Below are 20,311 nucleotides of genomic sequence, written 5' to 3'. Positions count from 1 at the left end.
GGGAAAATGACGATAGTAAGGATGAAGAAAGAAAAAGCAGCAGTTCCCCTATGTTGTTTCGGCACAGTGTGAGTATGACATTGATAAATCAGCCCATTTACAATTCTACTGTGCATAAGAACATGCTAATATCCCCCCCTCCCCCCTTTTGGAATAGCCTAAAGACAACTTCAGTCAATAGCACTGCCCATGGGGGAGGGGGATGCTGGAGTTGGTATCTGACGGGTGGTTAGAGAGTGTCATTTCAAGTTCTACCACTTAGCTATCCCTCTGTTGCCTCTGTCTCCATTTCTGGATTTCCCTGACCCCTAGATGACCGCTATCATGCCGATTTGCTTCTCTCTCCCTTAGCGAATTTGCTTAAAGTGAATAAACAAACATAGGAGATAAGACTCTTTGTCACGGAGAACTCACCTCATCAATGTCGACGTGGGTCTTGTCGCTGTGTGATTGTATGCTTTGTGCCCAAAGTCATGTCAATTTTTTGGTCTTGCGAGAACAAATGGGTCATGTTCCAAAGACAGAACAAAATAGGCTTGGCCGAAGGCTGAATGTTCCAACTGAATAACATCAACTTTAAAGTGAAACTGTTGGTGTGTCTTGCGTGGGCCATTATCTTACATAGATTCTAGCAGCGAATCCTGTACGCAAAAAAATATAATCGAAAAGGAACTGAAGTAGCTGAGAAACTGAGATGGGTTTTTTTTTAAGGAGACTACACTGGGTCAGTTGGGCTGATGGAAAAATACATGAAATCATATTTAATTACTAGGAGACAGCAAGAAAACTTCTATGGTTATTTAAAAAATAAAAGAACATAAAGATATGTAGTGTATGCGGTACAAACAATAAACTGGCCTCATAATCATAAGGACTAATAAGAGTAAGGCAGGGAGAAAAAGAGTAAGGTCGCTTGCTTCTCTTATTAGCAACATCACAGAATGCTCATCATGGGAATATGTGAAGTCAAGTCAACGGAGTCCGCGTAGACCGGAACTTATGGAGGAGAACAATTTGTCCGTGTCATTGAATGCGTTGGCCAACACCACTTCCATTAAACAATAACAGCAACAACAACAACAATACATTAACAAATACGACTTTGACTACTGCAGCAACAATAGCAATAACTACAACAACAACTACATCAAGGACTTCAACAACAATATCAGCAACAGCAACTGTTACAACAAGGACGACGACGACGACGACGACGACGACAACAGCGGGTATGCAGTCAACGAACCCCCAAAATACAGGTCCTTCATCTCGATGGCTCTTTGCTTTGTACCCCCCCCCCCCCTTCCAGGGACCCCCCCCCCCCCCCAGCCCCTCACCCCTTCTCCGGTTACTATGATTTCCTTCTTTCAGACTGTTCTCGCGCTGCCGTGTGTGAACATGGAACGTACTCGATATGTTGTCGATTATTTCGAGCTAGAACTACGTTGTGTAAGAAACAATGTCAGTGACTACATGTACATTTGGTGTCTCTTTGTTTTCTCTTGACAAAAATGTATTGCATACCTTTTTTTGCTTTTTCATTGCACTTATCAGTGTATTCAGCGTAAATAAATCAATTTCTTGAGTTCAAAGGCCGCCCTATCCGACATTCCTTACACACGTTTTCGGCCTTCTTTGTCTTGAAACCGCAATCTTTGACTTCAAGTGGCGTATGGTAATGTCCCTTTTCTACGGTTCAGAATTTTGGCCTCCTACCTGTTGTTTTCTGGAGTTCTCAGACTTTACCTGCTTGGGGTCCTCTTGTACTGATATATTTGTATAACTTCGTTGAGGTTCCCCCGTACGCAAATAAGTGAAACAAAAATTATAAAGAACAAAAGAAGTTTGGAAAGACTATTTCACGACCCGGGGATGGGCGGTGCTTCAAAGCTCCTTGGAAAACTATGATCTACACCGGGGCCAAAAAATACGGCTGGTTAGAACACAGTGTCTCTTTAGTAGTAATGTAGAAATCCCCACGCATCTTGTATTGAGCAGCTCACCAACTAATCCTTGCACCACAGACGCCTGTTGATACTTTTTTAACGTAGTTGTTTTTACACCCATATTGACACAGTCTAGTTCGTTTAGGGATAATGTAGTAGGCGGGCTTCCAACCTTGCCTATCAGGGCCAACCCGAGATTAAAGGGAAACAACATCCCAGCCGAAAGACCGGAATACTCCGTAACAATTTTTCCCCAATCGTTCTGTGTGCGACAATGAAGCGCCATACTGGAGTGGATCAGCCACCGATGATCCTCAGAGAGACACGCACAATGACCTTGTACAAACGTTACTCTACGAAATTCAGGAATTCCCTTAATGATGGATACGATACAGTGTCTTGTGTCACAGCACTGCTCAACCAAAGGTCTGCGGGATACTGACGTCATTATTCATGGCACGCTATATAGGCGTAAATTCGACCTTGCAGTGATGCACGCATGTGTGTGTTTGTGTGTACTTGTATGTGTTTTGTGTGTGTGTGTGTGTGTGTGTGTGTGTGTGTGTGTGTGTGTGTGTGTGGACGCACGCGTGAGTGTATGAGAGAGAGAGAGAGAGAGAGAGAGAGAGAGAGAGAGAGAGAGAGAATGTTCATGGCCATGTTGCATTTTCGTGTGTGTTTGTAGACATGCTTATAAACATTGGTGCCTTTTTGGTCAATGAAATTTATGAATTGAAAAATACAATATGACTCCATGACCCTGGCACACTGTGTACTATGGCCCTGTCTATTTGTGTATTCTTTCGCCAGAAAAATTCGCAACACCTACGCCCAGCTGATGCTCCAGATGTTGAAAAAGGGCTCCTTGAGTTCGCCTTTTGACCACAAACCGGAGGAGGGTGCCCTTAGGCCGCTTCCGCCATACATGGTTGGCATTTCATTTTCTTTTACTGCAGTAAAAGTCAACATCTTTGACCTTCTCGTGTCTCGTTAATGGTGTGTTTGTGAGAAGAGTGTTATCCTATACTAATTCTAGTTTCCTACTTTTGGGAGCTTTTATCACAGGTCACAGAATCGGTGTCTGTGGAGTAGTGGTTAGGCGTTTCACCGTAACACGCAGAAGACCTGAGTTCCATTCCTGTTTGCGTGTGGGGGAGAGGGGTTATTACCTTGTCTCTCTGTCTTTCTGCTTAAACGATGTATCCTTCTTTGTACAGGTTGATCTTGACAGACGACCTGACCTACTTTTTTTTAAAGTACTTGACAGAGTACATTTGAAATCCTGGCTTGGTAACGTGGCTGTGGGTGGCATCATCTTCTGTTAACGAGAAGTGATTATAATTGTCAGCTGCAGGATAACGTAAAGCCAAACTGTAACCTAGCAGCCTCAACACAAGCAGGGGAGAAGTTAATATACCTATTGTGTACCCTAGAAATGGCGAGCAAAATGTTATGTCTTCACTTGCTACTGTGTTTTGTATTTTTCTTCTAACAGAAAGTGATTCATTTGAGGGTGTCAGACCTGATTCCAACTTATGTCCTAACCATCTGCTGTCCCTGTTCCTCATCATGCTATCCTCAGGGTTCTGTGCCTTTGATTTTGTTCATGTGTGTCTATTTTAGTCAGTTATAGCTTCTCGTAATTGCTCCTTTTTATCCGTTTTTCTAGTTTAAATCTGGACGAAATGCTAAGTTTGTTTTTGTTTATGCACGCACACATTTTCTTTGAGCAGTATCTAGATTGCCTTATTAATTGAAGTCTAGGAATTTCCCAGCTGCTGAGGTTGTTATGCTGGTAAGTGAATTCTACTTCATATATGCGGTTGGCTCACCTTTAAATTCCTCCCCTTGCTTGACCTACATAATGAAAAATGTGATTCAAGTCTAAGTTATTCCATCTTCTGCCAGTAAACATTCTATGGTTCCACCCCCCCCCCCCCACCCACCCCATCGCTATGTGTATGTCCCTCTCCAGTCCCCCCTCCCCTCCCACCTCTCTCTCTCTCTCTCTCTCTCTCTCTCTCTCTCTCTCTCTCTCTCTCTCTCTCTCTCTCACCGATGCATCTCTCATTAATTACAGAGACACTTGTTTTATATTGGCTTGCAGATATTTTTTGTTAAGTTCTAGGTTTGTGCGATGTATCCCACAGATTAAGATTTTTTAAAAAATATTTTAATCTCCTTGATATTCTTGTACATTTTGAGTTTTTTGTTCAGGTCAAGTGGAGTTTTGTGCTTTCCACAGTCACTCTGCTTTGCGGTTGCACTCACTAATTTTGTGAGGTTAATTTATTTCCATCACTGATGCTTTGACAAGTGGTTTTTGGTTCACTTTTTTTTTTCAAATTGAATGCACGTGACTTAAATTCTTTCTGCTCACATTTCACCTGACCAAATGCTGTTCTCACACATTTTTTTACAGTCTATCTATTTGGATGACCCTGTTTCAGCTGACTTTCACCAGGTGTGTGTGCTTTTTTTATATCTTGTCACATTCCTTCTCACCACTAGAGTTGTATCAAATAATTGCTTCATTCAAATCTGTAGGGTTTAAAAATAAAAATATTGCACCATAACAATATTTATCCAGTTAGGTCTACTAGGTTAAATGACTTTGGCAACTTTGGCCACCATACTTCAACGGTGTCTGCAAGCTTATGATACTGGACAAGGTGGTGTGTAGGTCTGCAGCTGCTTGGTTGTTTTTGTGTGTGTATGTGTGTGTGTGTGTGTTTGTATGTGTGTGCGCGTGCATGTATGTGTGTATGTGCATGTGTTTTGTTGGGGGGGGGGGGGGGGAAGTTATTAATATGATACATTAATTGTTTTTTAAATGATGAACTTTTGATGACAAGAATTCAAAGATGGACTACCAGAAAGGTCAATTAACATGTAAAAAGTAGACAGTTTTTGGCAAGAAGATTTATGCTACAATAAGTGTAATATTATTATCTCTTTTAGTGGCTTATTAGTTTCCGAGCATTTAAAGATGATGATCGTGCAGATAGTTTTTTGCTATATTCATTTTTTTCCTTGCATAGTTTATCATGGTGTGACATCCCATGTAATAAAACATTTTTCACATTACTGACTGATCTTTTTTGCATCATTACAATTCAACTAATGTTCAAGGTGTGGTTCTGAGTGCAAAAGTCTCACTGCACTAAATTGTATTAGCAGGGTTGATTTTTTTGTAACTGTTCTGCTAACAGACCTAACATCGATGATATGTTTATGTTGAGGAAAAAGAAAGTCTCTTTCACATTGTGGGCCTGATGTACTTATGTTTTACACTTTACCTGGTTAGTGGTAGAGAGAATCCTTGCGTGCGTTAATCAGTTGTGGGAACTCTGATGATTTATTGTTTTGAATAACCTTGAACCAGCGGCTGTGGTGTCTTGGTTAGGCTCTCTTTTGATGCACCCAAGAAGTGAGTTCCGTTCTCACATGGGAAAGTTTTTGTCTTTTATTTCCGTTTGTTTACTGGGATGATTTACATCCCATTCAGCCCAGATTGGAACTTACAAGTAGGGTGAAAGCAGCCCTCCTCCTTAATAATCTAACTTGTGTTGATGGTGACATAAAACATTAAACTGGGTGGTTGACGGGTGCGCTGGTGTGGTTTGCTCCTTCTTTTCTATCAAACATATATCGTCCATATCTCCCCTCCTTTTTTGTGTTTGTTACTGTCTCGTAACCCCTCCAATCTTCGGTACTTATATGACATAATTGTGTTGCAAGTGCCGTAAAACTCTTGTAAAAACAAAACGAAAATGCATTTAAATAATATGTTTTTCAAAAATCTTCTAAGCTACTATTCCACAACCTTATTTCCTATAACATTCCCCTGCAAATACTTTTCCCTCAGACTGAGCACCTGCCAGATTGGGTGGAAGGAGAGCTAGGGGAGTCGGTCGGCTCCGCCAGTTTGGGCAAAGCGTTGGGGAATCCAGCGGCGACCTCCACCTGGGTGTCCAGTGTGGGCGACTTCAGGGACAGGTACTGGCCTCTAGCTAATCCCCATCTTGTTTTGTTTTGTACAGGCTTCATTCTGTCTTCTTCTTCTTCTTCTTCTTCTTCTTCTTCTCCTTCTTCTTCTCCTCCTCCTCCTCCTCCTCCTCCTCCTCCTCCTCCTCCTCCTCCTCCTCCTCCTTCTTGTTGTGAAGTATGTATGAGAAACTTGTTGAATAAGCATAGTATACATGTTTATTTTAGCTATACTTGGGCCACACATTGGACAAATGTGTATAAGTATTAGCTATGTACTGAGCTGACATACACAATTAACTACATAACTCTGAGCAACATATGGACCACATTTTGGATAAACGCTTATGTCAGTGAGCTTTGAATGGCTCAAATAAACACATATAAATATGAGTTTGTATGACTTAGATAAACACCTATATATATAAGCTTTATATGGTTTAGATAAACACATGTAAATATGAGCTTTGTATGGTTTAAATAAACACATGTAAATATGAGCTATGTATGAACCACAGTTTAGATCAACACATATGACTGTGAGCTATTTATGGCTTAGATAAACACATATGTGAGGCTGCGTGGTGAAATCAGGCTCTCGTCAAAATAATCAAAGTGAAGAAACTTGCATTTTTCTGCAGGTTTATGAATTTTTATCAAATGTTTGTTTTTTGGTTCAACACCTTTCATGCCTATTAAAGAACTCATTTCTGTGTAGATTTTTCTGAAAAACATTGATGAAAGGCACAAAAAATGTAAATTTTCAGTTACCACGGACTCTTAAGCTAAGTAAATAACTAATCTTTGGCGGACATTTTCTCACTACTTTTACCTCTGAAAACAGGTGACCCCCACCTCCTTCATTCGCAAATATCTTGACTTGTATTCAAGATAAATGGATATTTTTTCCATCCAAATAAAGACAAGTGAACAAGCTGTAAGATGATACCAATAACTCAACATGCCCAAAAATTGACGGGAGCCTGATTCTACCACGATGCCTCACATATGACTGTGAGCTATTTATGGCTTAGATAAACACATATGACTGTGAGCTATTTATGGCTTAGATAAACACATATAACTGTGAGTTATGTATGGCTTAAATAAATACATATAACTGTGAGCTGTGTATGGCTTAGATAAACACATATGATTGTGAGTTATGTATGGCTTAAATAAACACTTATAACTGTGAGTTATGTATGGCTTAAATAAACACATATAACTGTGAGCTGTGTATGGCTTAGATAAACACATATATAACTATGAGCTGTGTATGGACAAAGGTGAATAACTGTGATTTCTGTTTTTATCTCAGGCCTCACAGCAGTATGGGCCACACGTTGGACAAAGACCCCTCCCTGTCCCCGATCAGACAAACAGAATTTCCCAGGACCAGAGGCTACTCAGCTGTAAGTATTGCCTGTTGATGTTGTCTATTATTATGCCTGTTCCTTTTATTTCTTTTGTACTTCCTTTATCTCTGACATTACACAGTGTGGTGAGAGTTTTATTATCCAACATATTTGTCTCCCTTTGACCTTCCACTGTCAATTGTGCTGTGAAATACAATGCCATAAGATTCAATCTTCATTGGAGCTTTGGCTATAGAATTGCTGTGAACACCTATCTAGCAAAACAAAAATATGAAGTGTCACCATACCACTAAAGAGTTGACTGAACATCTGAAGAAATTCACTTTAATCATATAACTTATCTTTGTATTTATCTACATTTATGTGTTTCTGCTCTATGTATTCATTTGAGTGTTTTCAAAGTATACTGTTACCTCAGATATTATTCATTTAAGGTTTTTTATTCAGTTTTGTAGGTTTGATTATGTTTTTAGACCTATTCGTTTTGTTTCTAACTCTATTCAATCTTAAATGTTTTAACATGCTTATCCCTTGTACCGGTGTAAAGGTTGGTTTATGGGACTGGACGTTTCAGTGTGATGTAAATGATTTTGGTGTACCTCGCACATGGAGAGTTTCACTGGTATCAGACAACAGCCACACTCACTCTCATGATAATAATAACCGATGGGTGAAATAGAATAAGAAATACACGTTGGTCTAAAGAGGCAAATTGATTAAGCTAACTTGTAAATCTATAAGGGTTAATCAGATCTTATCAGCAATTACCAACATTTGGTTATATCTTTACTTGTTGGAAAGTCAGGATTTTAAAAACTTTCCCTTCTTTTGCCTGCCCCCCCCCCCAATACATTTTTTTTTAAAATCTTGCTCCTAAGATACATGAAAATGCACAGTTAATTGACTCTGAATTAAATGTCACTAATTAGATTTCTTCAGAGACTGTTTGCTTGTTGATTTGCTCTAGCTGGAACTCTTCAATTCCATGTTCATTGTTGTTTCTCAGGCTTTTTTGTTTTGTTTGTTCAATGTTGGGCTGGCCTTTTTTTGTACTGTTGCTTATGAAAAAGGTTATTAAGATCAAATTCATTTATTGAATTGTAGAAGTGGGACGGACATGTTTTGTTTTTTTCAAGAGATAGTCTTTTTATTTTCGCAACATTTGAAAAAACTTGTATTTTTGTGTGTTTCTTGTTTTCTTCCCCCCCCCCCCCCCACTTCCTTCCTCTCTCACTCTCTCTCTCTCTCTCTCTCTCTCTCCCCCCCCCCCTCCCACTTCCTTCCTCCATGTTTCTTGAGATCTTTGTTACAGGCTTTTGCAACTAATAACTTGGAATAAACACCAAAAAATTTAGGTTATTTATGGTGTGTTACATGTGTGTAGGATGACTTGAGTATAGAGGTGAAGCTATCGCCACCGCCCCCTGTACACAGACGCCCCAGAAGTCACCAGTCTCCTGCCGGGGACAGAGAAAAGAGACAACTTCCAGGTAGCTGCGATGAAAGCTGCGTATTGCTCGCAATGTTCTGTTAATTTGAATAGTTTGTTTTGTCAAGTAAAATGAAATACTTTATCTTCTTAAAAATGTTTGTATAGCCTTTTTTGTGCGACTTGGTGAACTGTGATCATGTAATATGATTAATTATTTAACCCATCCAGATAGGAACTGAAAGATTTTTAAACTTTCACAATGACATTTATAGAGTATGTGTATCTTTGTGATATATGTGAAGTTGTTTTTGATAGCAGTCTGGGGTTTTTTAAGTTCGTTGGACAGATTCTAATTTTAGTGTTAGACATAAATAAATTGCATTCAGGGCTTAGTTCACCCTGTTGGGTCTCAAGTAATTATTACATTTTTTGATTATGGGTTTTTGATGACTCGTGTTGTGGCCCTTATAGATGAGAGAGACTACCTTTTGTCTATTTACCTAGATCTCTGTCCTATCTGTGAAGTGTCATCAACAATGTAAAGAAGAAGATTTTATAGCTGTTTTGAAATTGTATTACTCTTCTTAATGTGACTTCCTGTTGGAATGCAAGAATGTTTCTAGTATTTATCTGTCTTTAAGAGACCTCCATAAAAAAAGTCACCTAAATGATATGGAATAGTTAGGCTTTGAAGTGGGCTTCAGTGTACCAGGGAAAAGTTTCCTTAGCTATATTTGGTAATGATGAATCTTGTCTGTTATAACAAATTCTGTGATACAAATTTGGAAACTGTGTAAAAAGTAGGCCGAAAGAGATCCTACATTGGTATCATGAACCTTCACTACAGAGTTCGTGTTTTGTAGCAGGCCTTGTTCAGTCCCTTCAAATCTCAATGTTGTGTTTGATTGGTCTGTGGTCAATGCCCCACGGTGAAGGTGTGTGTGGACAGTATAGTTTGTAACTTCAGCTTTTAAATTCTGTAAACATTTTTGAAGTACAATTGAACTGGCTCAAGAACTCCGCCTGTTGTCGAGGAGAAAAGTAACAATCTGTTACAGATGTTCCTGTTGGACAGTATCATTATAATATAGACAAAACGCAAGAAGAGAAGTGGTTGTTTCTACAGGTGATTATTTTGGACGGGAGGTCTTTAAAGCAGGCTAAATGGGTTGTTTTTTTTCAATTGTAAAAAAAACAACATAGTTCACTGACTGACATAGTGCCTTCATATGGCTATGGTCCTGACGACATTTAAACCCTTCACCTCAGATGTAAGGCAGAGAGAGCCCAAAGAAGACCACAGGCACAGGGACGTAAGTCTACCACAACTTTGACAATGTAGCACTACAGTCTGTTAGGATAAACCTCCACTCAACTGTTTTACACATTTTCCCCTCAATTTCAATTATGGCTTATTTTTTAAAACTAATATGTCTATCTTGATAATTTCTTGTCCTCTTTTTTACATATGCCTACAGCTTTGTAACAGATCGTGTCTTTTTTTTTTTTTACATGAACTTGATGTCTTGCCAAAATGAGTCTTAAATAGGTTAAGAACGCAGTGTCCTCAACGTGACATATTGGAGTTCTGAAAGTGTCTGACTTAACTTTTATCTGTGATTGTAACTTTATATGCTTGTCATATATGTAATGCAATATATCCTAACATTTACTACATTACTAACATTTTGAATAAGTTATTTTTTCGGCTTTTTGTATTGTTGCTCCTTGCTGTAGATTGTAGTTATTGTGTCTTTTTTAAAACCATTTTTCTTGTCATGGTTCCTATTGTATTTTTTAATAACATATATTGCCTTTACAAATTACGATATTTTTATATTTCAAGCCTGCAAGTTTCAGTCAGCATGTTCTGTCTTTTTTCTCCCTCCTTTATTCTCGTTTCTGAAGACTGAAGCCATGTACACAATTATTCCACTAACATCATCACATTGCACATCTGTTTGTTGTTTTGTATTAACGTTTCTTTTCTACTTCCACCCTTCATTTTAAGTTTATTCAATTCTAGAAGCGAAAAAGATACTGTACTATCCCTCATCAAAATCAGGTTTTCAGTTTTTGCATATAGCGATAGTCATTATATTTCTGTGTGAGGTCTTGTTTTGCATAAATGTGAACAGGACTATATTGCTTTAAAGTTTTACTTCTTCTTTTCTGTGTTATAAGCAAATAATTACTGAAGAGACTTTCAAGAGAGAGAAAAAGGAAAACTTATATGTTTCTAAATTACTTAAACATTTAACGTCTTAAGTCTTAACTGTAGTCAGGCACAGTTGCTTTATTTCAACATATTAAGAGCAAATACTACTTGGCTTACAATACAGTGTCAGAGCATCATTTAATTATCATGCCCGTATAAAAGATCTCCACCTTTACATATACTTTGACTTTGATCAGGGAATCTGTCTCTTTGTGTCTAGGATAAGTGTGGGTGTTTGATTGGCATTGTGCTGTTGTTTTGTTAATTCTACTTCGTCTTCATGTATCTTTTGCCTAAATGTGATATTTAATTGTGTGTAAGATCTCTTCTCTTTTCTAATCAGCAAGAATAGATGGAGTAGAATACTGATTTTCAATCAGTCTCTCTTCAACATAAAACAATTCATCTAACTGCTTTGTTTAGTTGTAAGGAGGGGTTTTTTTTGTCTAAAAGAATAATTGGTCTATCTAATAGTGTCCTTCTTTCCCATGATACTGAAATGAACGACTGAAGTTTTGCAGGACTAATGTTTGCATTACTGCTAGTCTTATTTCAGCTCTCAGTTTGGAAACCTTTTCATCACCTCCTATTAATTTAATTTTACCAGCTGGAGTTTAAGCTCATAAAGTTGTTTTCTATTTTTACATACTCTTTTGTCTGATATTTTGCTGACAAAGCAACAAAAAATCCACAAACACAGACCATCTCCTGTTCGTTCTTAATGCTTCCTTTTCATATATATTTTGTTCACCCTTTTGTTATTTTGCTGCTTACATCAATGAGTAGAGCATCATGTAACTATTTTTTCATCTTTATATTTAAGAATGAATATCAAAGAGAAATAATATGTTGCCAAATGTGTATATAAATGTGTGTATGTGAGTGTGTGTTTGTGTGTGTACGTTTGCGTGCGTATGCTTACATGCATGAGTATATTAAAGTTTGTTTCTTACAGTGTATTTGATGTATGTACGTGTATCTGTTTGTCTATCTGTATGCATGCACAAATGTTCTTGTGTGTGCAATGATGATTCTGCCTTCAGCATATGAAACAATTATTCTTTTGGTGATTTCTCAAACAATGCTTTAGATTTGTGATAACCCTAAACTGTTATTGCGACGTGAAGTAGAGCGTAGATTGGGGTTTTTTTCTTTCTGATATTTAGGCTTGATTTTAACCTTGCATATAATGACTATTATTGCGTCGATTAGCTTCCCTATAGTCAGACTAAGCTAGAAGGTGGGAGCTGATCTTTTATTTTCCCTTAATATCATTTGAGCCATAAGTGTAAAACACTTGAAGGTTAAAAGTGGGATTTTTGTTTTCCTCAGACTGGAAATGACACAGACTGGAGCAAGCCTTTTTCCTCTTCAGTGACATCGAATTTCTCCTTGCCAAAAGGTATCCCCTTCCTGGCACAATAGCTGATTTATTGTTATGTGAGATGATGGTGTTTCTGTGGGTAAAACATTTAATGTTTGAAAGTACTCTTGTAGTACAATTCAGCTACTCAGTGTTAATGCGATGAGGTCAGAGCTGGTAGTCATAGTTGTAATTGTAAAGTTCTTAAGCACCCATAAACATGGTTTAGATCTTTATGTGGAGGGGGGGGGGTTGCTTCAGCCCTGAACTCTGGCTGAATGAGATAAAATATTCAAGAAGACAGATGGATCTATTCAATAAAATAGCTGCCTCGTGTGATAACCAAACTCACATCTTCTATGCACTATAGTGAAAGAGCGTGTTTACATCACAGTTGCCAATAAGGGTTGGTTTGTTTCATCAAAGTCATCGCTTGAAACCAGAAGTTACGCGTTTTATTTTCCTTCTGAGCATGCTTTGCTGTAGTAAGAACAATGCTAGTTAAGAATTGAGATCATATGCATGAGAAAGAATAACTGAAATATTTTTTGAAAGTTTAGTAAAAATTTAATAGACTTCTGAACCCTCCAGAAAGAAAGCTGCTGGTATGATAATATGCTTGCTGGCAGTGGTTTGTGATGCAAACTAATCTGTGTTGGTAAATAGCTAATAACTCATTATGGCTACACCACATATTTAAAATACCATTTTTTTTGTTGAACCCCCATGGGGAAATTTATTTTACAAAAGCTTGTGCAATGCATATATTCATTACTTTAGAAGTTACTTCAACATCACATAGGACGCATTATCACACTACATGCTATTGCTGATGGCCGCAGTGCAGAAAGTTCAAGATATTTCAGCACTCATCGGTTAAAAAACTCTGACATAATTCAGAATGAAAATGAAGCTGCTGGTGATGTAATTATTAAGTGATAAGAATTAATCAAAATGTTATGTCTGTTTGTTTGTTTTTACAGGAACCACCTTCTATGATGAGCCATCGTACAGTAAACCTTCTGACAGAGAGGTACTCACTGAAAAATATTGCTGTACTAAAATGAAGTTACTTTCTTGCAGAACATGTTATTGCTGTCTCACGAAAAAATGAGCGACCCCAATGTAGTTTTTTTACTCACCTCAGTCACTCTTTTTTCTCTTGACGTCATGTCTTATGTTCATTAAAATAATGTCTTAATAATGTTTGTTTAAAAGAATCATTAAAAGTTTTTCAAATTGATTCTATGCAGACAAAGTAAATTATTCTAAATTTCACTTACTTGGTCTATAGCCGAATTGTTGGGTTGCCAATAAATCTACAAAAAAGAAGGAGATTCTTTTCCATCCTAAAATAAAACTTCTGGCTTGCTCCTGAGTATGATTATTGTTACTAAACTGTGCTGTCCAGAATGAGCTGCTCCTTTTTCCTAAATAGTTTTTATGTTGTGGTTTAAAAGTCTGTAGATGCTGCTGAACCACTGAGGTTTGAGTGAAGAGAAGCAAACAGACAGGAGACCTGTCATTTAGTGTTGAGAAAGAGCATAGCAGACTGAGATGACAGAGAGAAAATAAAGAATTATTACCCCTCAAGGGAGCAACTCATTAGTTTTTATGTTGTTATTCTTTTATTGTTGTTTTTTTTTAACAAAGTAATTTCAAGAATTGTGTTTTTGTACAAATTAAAAGCCCTTTAAAACATAAATAGATCATTTACAGAGCTGGCCCACACTTCAGTTTTTTGGTTCTATAATTTTGCCAGACAGGATTGACACCTGGTCAGCAAATTGGCATGAAAGTGAGATGGGCAGAAGACAAATTACTCTGTACCAAAGAGGTTGTGATTTATCAGTGGCTCCCCTCCAGAGAGGGCACTGCTCTTTATGTCGGAGAGACTGTGGGCTATTGATATTTCTGGCCACAATGGGGCATGACAAGAATAGTGGTACTTGAAGTATTGAAGTGAGATGTAATGGTATTAAGATCTTAATAAGATGTTAAGTGCATATGGAGCCCACTTTGTAGGAGGGATATGCTATAATAAATGGGAACACTATTATATCATTTACTATGTTTATTTGCACCTGATTGTCTTTTCAGGTGGCATTGAGAACGAAAATGATCGAAGCAAAATTTCATGAAGAGAAACTCAAACTGCAGCAAAAGCATGATGCTGCTGTTCAGAAGGTGAGGCTTGTGTGTTTGTGTGTGTGGGAGATGTTTTAGCATGTGGAGTGGGAGATGTGTTCAAATAAGTTCGTGTATGTGTGTGTGAAATGTGTTTGTATTTGGGAGATACTTGACTGAATGTGATGGAATGGTACCTGTACCAAGATTTATGGCCTCACACCCATATTTCACTACCCAACACAACTTTGATTAGCCAAATGTGTAAACAGCGGGCAGTGCTCATATCTACTGAATGTTTCCTCTTAGCTTTTTTTTTGTAAGATTGATACAATTTATTGTATTAACATTTTTAAAGAAACATTTGAAGTATGTTTTTGTCCTTTGCCGGTTAATTTTAAGGTGTCCCAAGATGAATGGTCAGTATTTGTGATTTTGTGCCTCCTGGTCTGTGGCAGACATATCCACAGATTATGATGTTTATACTTTTAACACTTACAGTACCGTCGGTGAATTTAGTTACCAGGCCGTAGTATGTGCAAGTCGCCGACGCAACCAGGCACACTAAACGTAATTAAACAACGAATGGACACACTGCACTGAAGTAAATACCAAAGGAAGTCACTCTTTATGATAGCTGAATGGTTGATGAACCTCTCTGAATTTTTAAAGCGTGTTTCTTTGGCTGCCAAGGTTTTTCTAATTTAAAATAAATTCTACCACGGCTTCAGCGTTCTAAACTGGTGCGGTACCCAAGGGTTTTTTCCCTAAATGAGCCTTCAGTACTGTAAGTGTTAAACTCAGAGGAATCTTATCTCTCAATAATTTTTTTTACAAAATATTTTGCTTTTTTAAAAAAAATGTTAACATTTTTGTATATTACTTAAATAGAGTTTTGAAAAACTATTGAAACTGAGATTAAAAAGAGATGTTGAGCTTGTTACTGTTACGTGTATGAAAGGGTTCATAAACATGAATTAAATAATAACAACTTCTTTGTGATAATTAAACAAAGGGAAAGATTATAACAGCATTTGCAAAAAAATGCAGCCTTTTGGACTGTTTCGTATATGTAGCAAGACTATGAAGGATAATTTAGAAAAATCAAATGTGTTCCTTTGATAAGATTGTGAAAAAGTGTTATCTTTTGATTTATGACCTTTTTAGGATCTCTGTAGTTTTTTAGTAACTTTCTTTCTCTTTGAACATTTTTATTGTGTATTGTTACAGATTTTAGATAGGAAGAATACAGAAATTGAAGATGTCAAAAACCACTACAGAGCAAAGAGCAAAGAAATGGAGGACACTATTGCCAAATTGGAGAGAAAAGGTAAGGAAGCAGGTCATGAATTTTTAATAAATCTCAAAAGAAAGTAGAGATGGTTTTTTAAACTATTTGTCTTTACAATGGTGTCTGCGTGTATTTTTGTGTGAGTATATATTAGTATGTGTGTGAGTCAAAGTTTGTGTATGTGAGTGTGTGTTTGTGTGTCTGTTTTGATCTGTCTTTAAGCTGTTACTTTTTGGGTAAGAAATGCTCTAAGTGTCTTATACTTGTCATGATAATGTTAAATCAAAGTCTTTCAAATGAACTAACTTCCCAGTAAGCACCAGTATGGAAAGTGGAAGTTGAAAGCACAAGCAGAGATTAAGCCAATGTTTTCTGTTGTTCCAGTTCAAGCCCTGATCAAAGAGACAGAATACATTACAGAGAACAAGGATAAACAGATTGCTGAGCTTAAGAAAATGACGGATGAATCTAATGAAACCAGAAGAAGTGAATTTGAAAAACGGGTGAGTTTTTCAGTCCTTCTCAACTGAGTTTCTTTATATCAATTTCTACAGGTTGAAAATAATGTTCACAAGCACACTCTACATGCTTTTCCTTGCTTTTTGGAGGGGTGGAGTTCTGATGTGGTAGCTTATAATAGCAAGTCGTTTATCATACTTTTGGCAAAATAAAGAACAAAATCCTTCTTCTATCTTGCATTTCCTTTGTTCAGGCCATAATGACTTCTGTTTTAGAACATGGGGGAATTTCTTTACTTATTCTTTATTTCTGTTGTTTTATGACATGGGTGATCATTGTACAAAGTTGGTTATCTTGAATCTGGCCAAAATCCGACTCAGACCATTGTCGTAACTGGATGACGGTCAAGTATTTGCAGCTTCTATTCTCTGTCAGTGGTACCTTTTCAGTGTAATACACAGGGTATCCAGAAGTAGGTCCCATTTAAAAATTCAGAGAAAAATCGTGATCGCTTACCCCAAATTATGTTTTCCCAAGTCTGCGAGACTTTATTTATTTTTTAGCCTAGTTATCTCAGTCATTGAGGGATTTTTCAAAAAATGACGCATGTTTGTTTACACCCTCCTCATTTAAAGTTGCCTCATGTATAGAGGAAAATTCACCCTCAAACTGGAATCAAAAATTGATAATCCTCTTTTTTTTTCCATAGCTTCATGATGTCATGGCTGAGTTTGAGCAGGAGAAATATGACCTTCAAAAGCAACACACTCAAAACATCCAAGAAATCCTTGATGACACAAACAGTCGGCTGCAACGTATGGAGGCAGAGTACAGTCAGCAAACTACTTCCACAGTCAGTTTTTCCTTTTCTTCTGCTTTGTAGCGTCGTATGCATCTAAATTTATTATTTTAAAAGTATTTAAAAGTGAAATAAAAATTCCTACTTCCTCTGGTATGAATTGATATTATTAATAGCATTCAGTGTTTACCAGAACTACAATTTGGTCTTTGGATAACTTGTTCATAAAAATAGAGCTCAAAAACGAATTTACCATCATTTGCGTTAATTTCACTGGAAAGCATCCTTCCTTCTTCACTAGTTTTTGCAGTTCTTGTGCAAAAAGTGTTAGCTTCACAGTTTGAAATGAAATTAAGCTATTAAAATTATGAGCAGTTTTGTGAGTTCATTTCTTAGCTGTAACGTCCTCGTTCTGACAAGCTAGAGAAAATAAGTATCCTTTACTAGATTTTTTGTAGACTTTTTCATGTAAAGTGTTTTAAGAAATGTTGAAAACTTCTCACCTTTTTCCCAGACGAATGTGATAAAAGAGCTGGAGAGTCGAGTCCAGCAGCTGATGAATGAAGTGGACAGCACGTTAAGCCAGCGGTCAGCTGTGGAGAAAGAGAGGAATGAGACACAAATGAGGCTGGAGAGACTGACAGGGGAACATGAAAGACTCAAGGAAAAGTAGGTCACTCACCAGGCTCTCTAACCTTGTCTTGGTATTTGCTCAACCGAGAGAAAGCAATAAGAAGAGAAGGGAAGACAATCGATTGTTGTAATAACTTTTTCATAATGACAAACCATTTTCCATTGCTAGACAGTATAGTGCTGCATCCTTTCTGAGCTAGGGTTAACATATCTTGCTCAAGGATATAATTTTGCAATGGTCTCTCAAGTAAAGGTTTTCACTACCAATATTGATTGGTGAGAATCTCTTGACCTCTGGGCTATCTTTCTAAGACATTTGATGATTCAAATGTGTTTGTAGTTTGTCAAAAACAAGAAGTTTATATGGCAGTAACAGTTAATCCTTACAGCTGTAGGCCCCTGAGCATACATGACCATTGCACTGGAGTTCCTCTGGGTGGACTGTTAGATTTAGACCACCAAATCTTCAAGTGTGAGTTAGGTGTACAGAAGAGTGAAAGTGTGCTTATGAAACCAAAGGGTTAAGCTCCTCCAATTCCTTCTCGGCTTATAGTAAAAAGTAGAGTCAGAGGTTTTCTTGGCTACCGAACCATAAAGCAAAATCAGTCATAAGTTACAGAATCACCCCTGGGAAAAAAACACCCTTCTGTTTCATAATAAAACTTTTACTACGAAGTGTATTTCCATCTTTCTGTTGGGATAGTTTATCTCTCTAAGCCAGGGTAGGCCCTGAAAAACAGGGTCGGAGCAACCCGCCTCCTGAATAATCCAAGTGTGTCGTTGGGGTGGTAAAACTTATACAGAATTTTTATAAACAACTTAACATGCCTGCCAATGTTCCAGGATGGGTCAACAAGAGAGGGAGTACCAGGTTGCTGTGGAGACACACGAACATGAGCTGAGGACGCTGAAGAATAAGACTGAGGCAAGCCTGGAGTTCCTCAAACAGGAACACACTATGGCAGCCAGCAAGGTCAGTTGAACTGGGAAGTTCAAGGTCAGAGGAAAGTTTTCTCTTTACAAGATCAGATTATTTGCAATAGCCCAAGACTTAGAGACTGTTGGGGTGACAGAGTGGACAAATCATCAGTAAATGTGTAGATTTCATTATGAATTTTAAAACAGGAATACGTAAATGTCAGGCTTCAAAGTCGCTACGAGTAATTTTCTTTCATACCTTCTGCATCTTAGTCAAATATAGTCAAATTTTCTGGACTCATATCAGATGCTAGTTCATCCTATTATTTTCAGGCATATTTTTTTATCTTATGTTTCCTGCTCTGGAGAAGTCATAAAGACAAAAAATAATTTTTTATATTTTTAACATAGTCAAAGACAGAAAAAGAAGAAGTAAAATTTGAGGAAGGCCATGATATAGTTTACAACATACACTAACACATATATATGACTGATATATGACTGTTTGTGGAATTTTGAAGTCAGAGGTTTTTTTTCTATATTGTTAATTATATTGTCTGTTCCAGTCTGCCGACTCAATATCAGAACTGGAAGAGAAAGTTGATCAGCTCAAGAAATCTCTGAAGGACTCTGAAGATCACAGGCACAGACAGATCAGGGTCGGTACTCCTCTCTCTTTTCGTGTTGTGTGATAAATATTTGTAGTGTCCAAACAAATTAATAGCCAATTGCTTGAGTCTTATGAATGTTGTGATAGTTTTTTAGTAAAGGAAAAGAAATGTTATATCTTTTGATTTTATGGACTTTGTAAATCCTAAATTTGGCTGGAGCTCTTCTATTCTCAATAAACATCTGATTTTGGTTTGATCTGTTATCTTGTCTGTTGTGTTCTTCAATAAAATTTATACTCAAATATATAATTTCCAGCTCATTATATATTGTTCATGTTCTTAAACTCTGCATAATGTTGATCAAATTATTAAGATGCCTGCAGAGATTTCATGACCTGCTTTTTTCGTTCTAATCTTTTGGTTGTTTTGTTTAATTTTAAACTGAGTTGTAGTTTACAGATAGTTGACGCGAGAATGGCCATTTTTGGGGGTCCAGATAATATTTTCGTTAAAAAAGAAATAGACTGGGCAGACCTCCGCAGAATAGTCACCAACAGTTGAACTGTGTTAAAGAAAAGCAGTGAAGTACAATAATGGTTGGATATTGTTGCTTAAAAGAAAGACAGCGTATACATGCAGGAAAGATTGAAGCTCTTTACATATGTACTGTCAACCAGTTATTGTGATTGTTCATATGTATACTGACAAAACTGGAGAAGGCCTTTGCCATAACGCCTTCCACTACCTTTTGACATTGTTTTTAAACTTTATTATGACAGGAATTGGAGCAAGGGCAACAACAAGACAAAGTGCATGTTGAGAACCTTCATGACAAACAGGTGAGGCTGTAGGCGTAGTTCAGATAGATTGAATATTTGAGTCACTTTGAGACATATCAAAATTCTGATTGAGTATTCTCTGTGTGATATGATGACCAGCATGGGATGGAAATATGTGTCTATTGCATTGCTTTATATATTTTTCTGTCTTTGGAATGACTTCTATATTAGTGTCTCACAAGTACACACACATGCTCACATGAAAGACACAAACGTTCATGCACACACAGACAGGGAGACACACACACATACACGTACTGTCACACACGCATGAGCAAACATACAAACACACGCACAAGACGCGCACAC

The 20,311-nt window shown here is 37.4% G+C and overlaps 1 protein-coding gene across 4 annotated transcripts in view; it reads left to right on the top strand.

Moving 5' to 3' along the window:
* LOC101862025 (centrosomal protein of 112 kDa) overlaps positions 1–20,311 on the top strand; it is a 54,365-nt gene that overhangs the window by 21,072 nt on the left and 12,982 nt on the right. Inside the window, exons 1-17 of one of the 4 annotated variants that reach the window (XM_035969089.1) lie at positions 2,222–2,372; positions 2,757–2,874; positions 4,369–4,410; positions 5,815–5,945; positions 7,255–7,348; positions 8,697–8,802; positions 10,014–10,057; positions 12,295–12,364; positions 13,309–13,358; positions 14,426–14,512; positions 15,683–15,782; positions 16,128–16,246; positions 16,912–17,055; positions 17,516–17,670; positions 18,478–18,607; positions 19,119–19,211; positions 19,943–20,002. In XM_035969089.1, the coding sequence (XP_035824982.1) occupies positions 2,254–2,372; positions 2,757–2,874; positions 4,369–4,410; positions 5,815–5,945; positions 7,255–7,348; positions 8,697–8,802; positions 10,014–10,057; positions 12,295–12,364; positions 13,309–13,358; positions 14,426–14,512; positions 15,683–15,782; positions 16,128–16,246; positions 16,912–17,055; positions 17,516–17,670; positions 18,478–18,607; positions 19,119–19,211; positions 19,943–20,002 (1,662 nt within the window). In that variant the 5' untranslated portion in view covers positions 2,222–2,253. Of the gene's footprint in view, positions 1–2,221; positions 2,373–2,756; positions 2,875–4,368; positions 4,411–5,814; positions 5,946–7,254; positions 7,349–7,859; positions 7,893–8,696; positions 8,803–10,013; positions 10,058–12,294; positions 12,365–13,308; positions 13,359–14,425; positions 14,513–15,682; positions 15,783–16,127; positions 16,247–16,911; positions 17,056–17,515; positions 17,671–18,477; positions 18,608–19,118; positions 19,212–19,942; positions 20,003–20,311 lie in introns of those variants that run through there. The other 3 variants (XM_013081073.2, XM_035969088.1, XM_013081074.2) reach the window with 3 other exon arrangements.

This window comes from Aplysia californica, unplaced genomic scaffold (genome assembly GCF_000002075.1).
Source record: "Aplysia californica isolate F4 #8 unplaced genomic scaffold, AplCal3.0 scaffold00113, whole genome shotgun sequence".
NCBI classification, from domain to species: domain Eukaryota; kingdom Metazoa; phylum Mollusca; class Gastropoda; order Aplysiida; family Aplysiidae; genus Aplysia; species Aplysia californica.
This window is presented reverse-complemented; position numbering and strand designations above follow the sequence as displayed.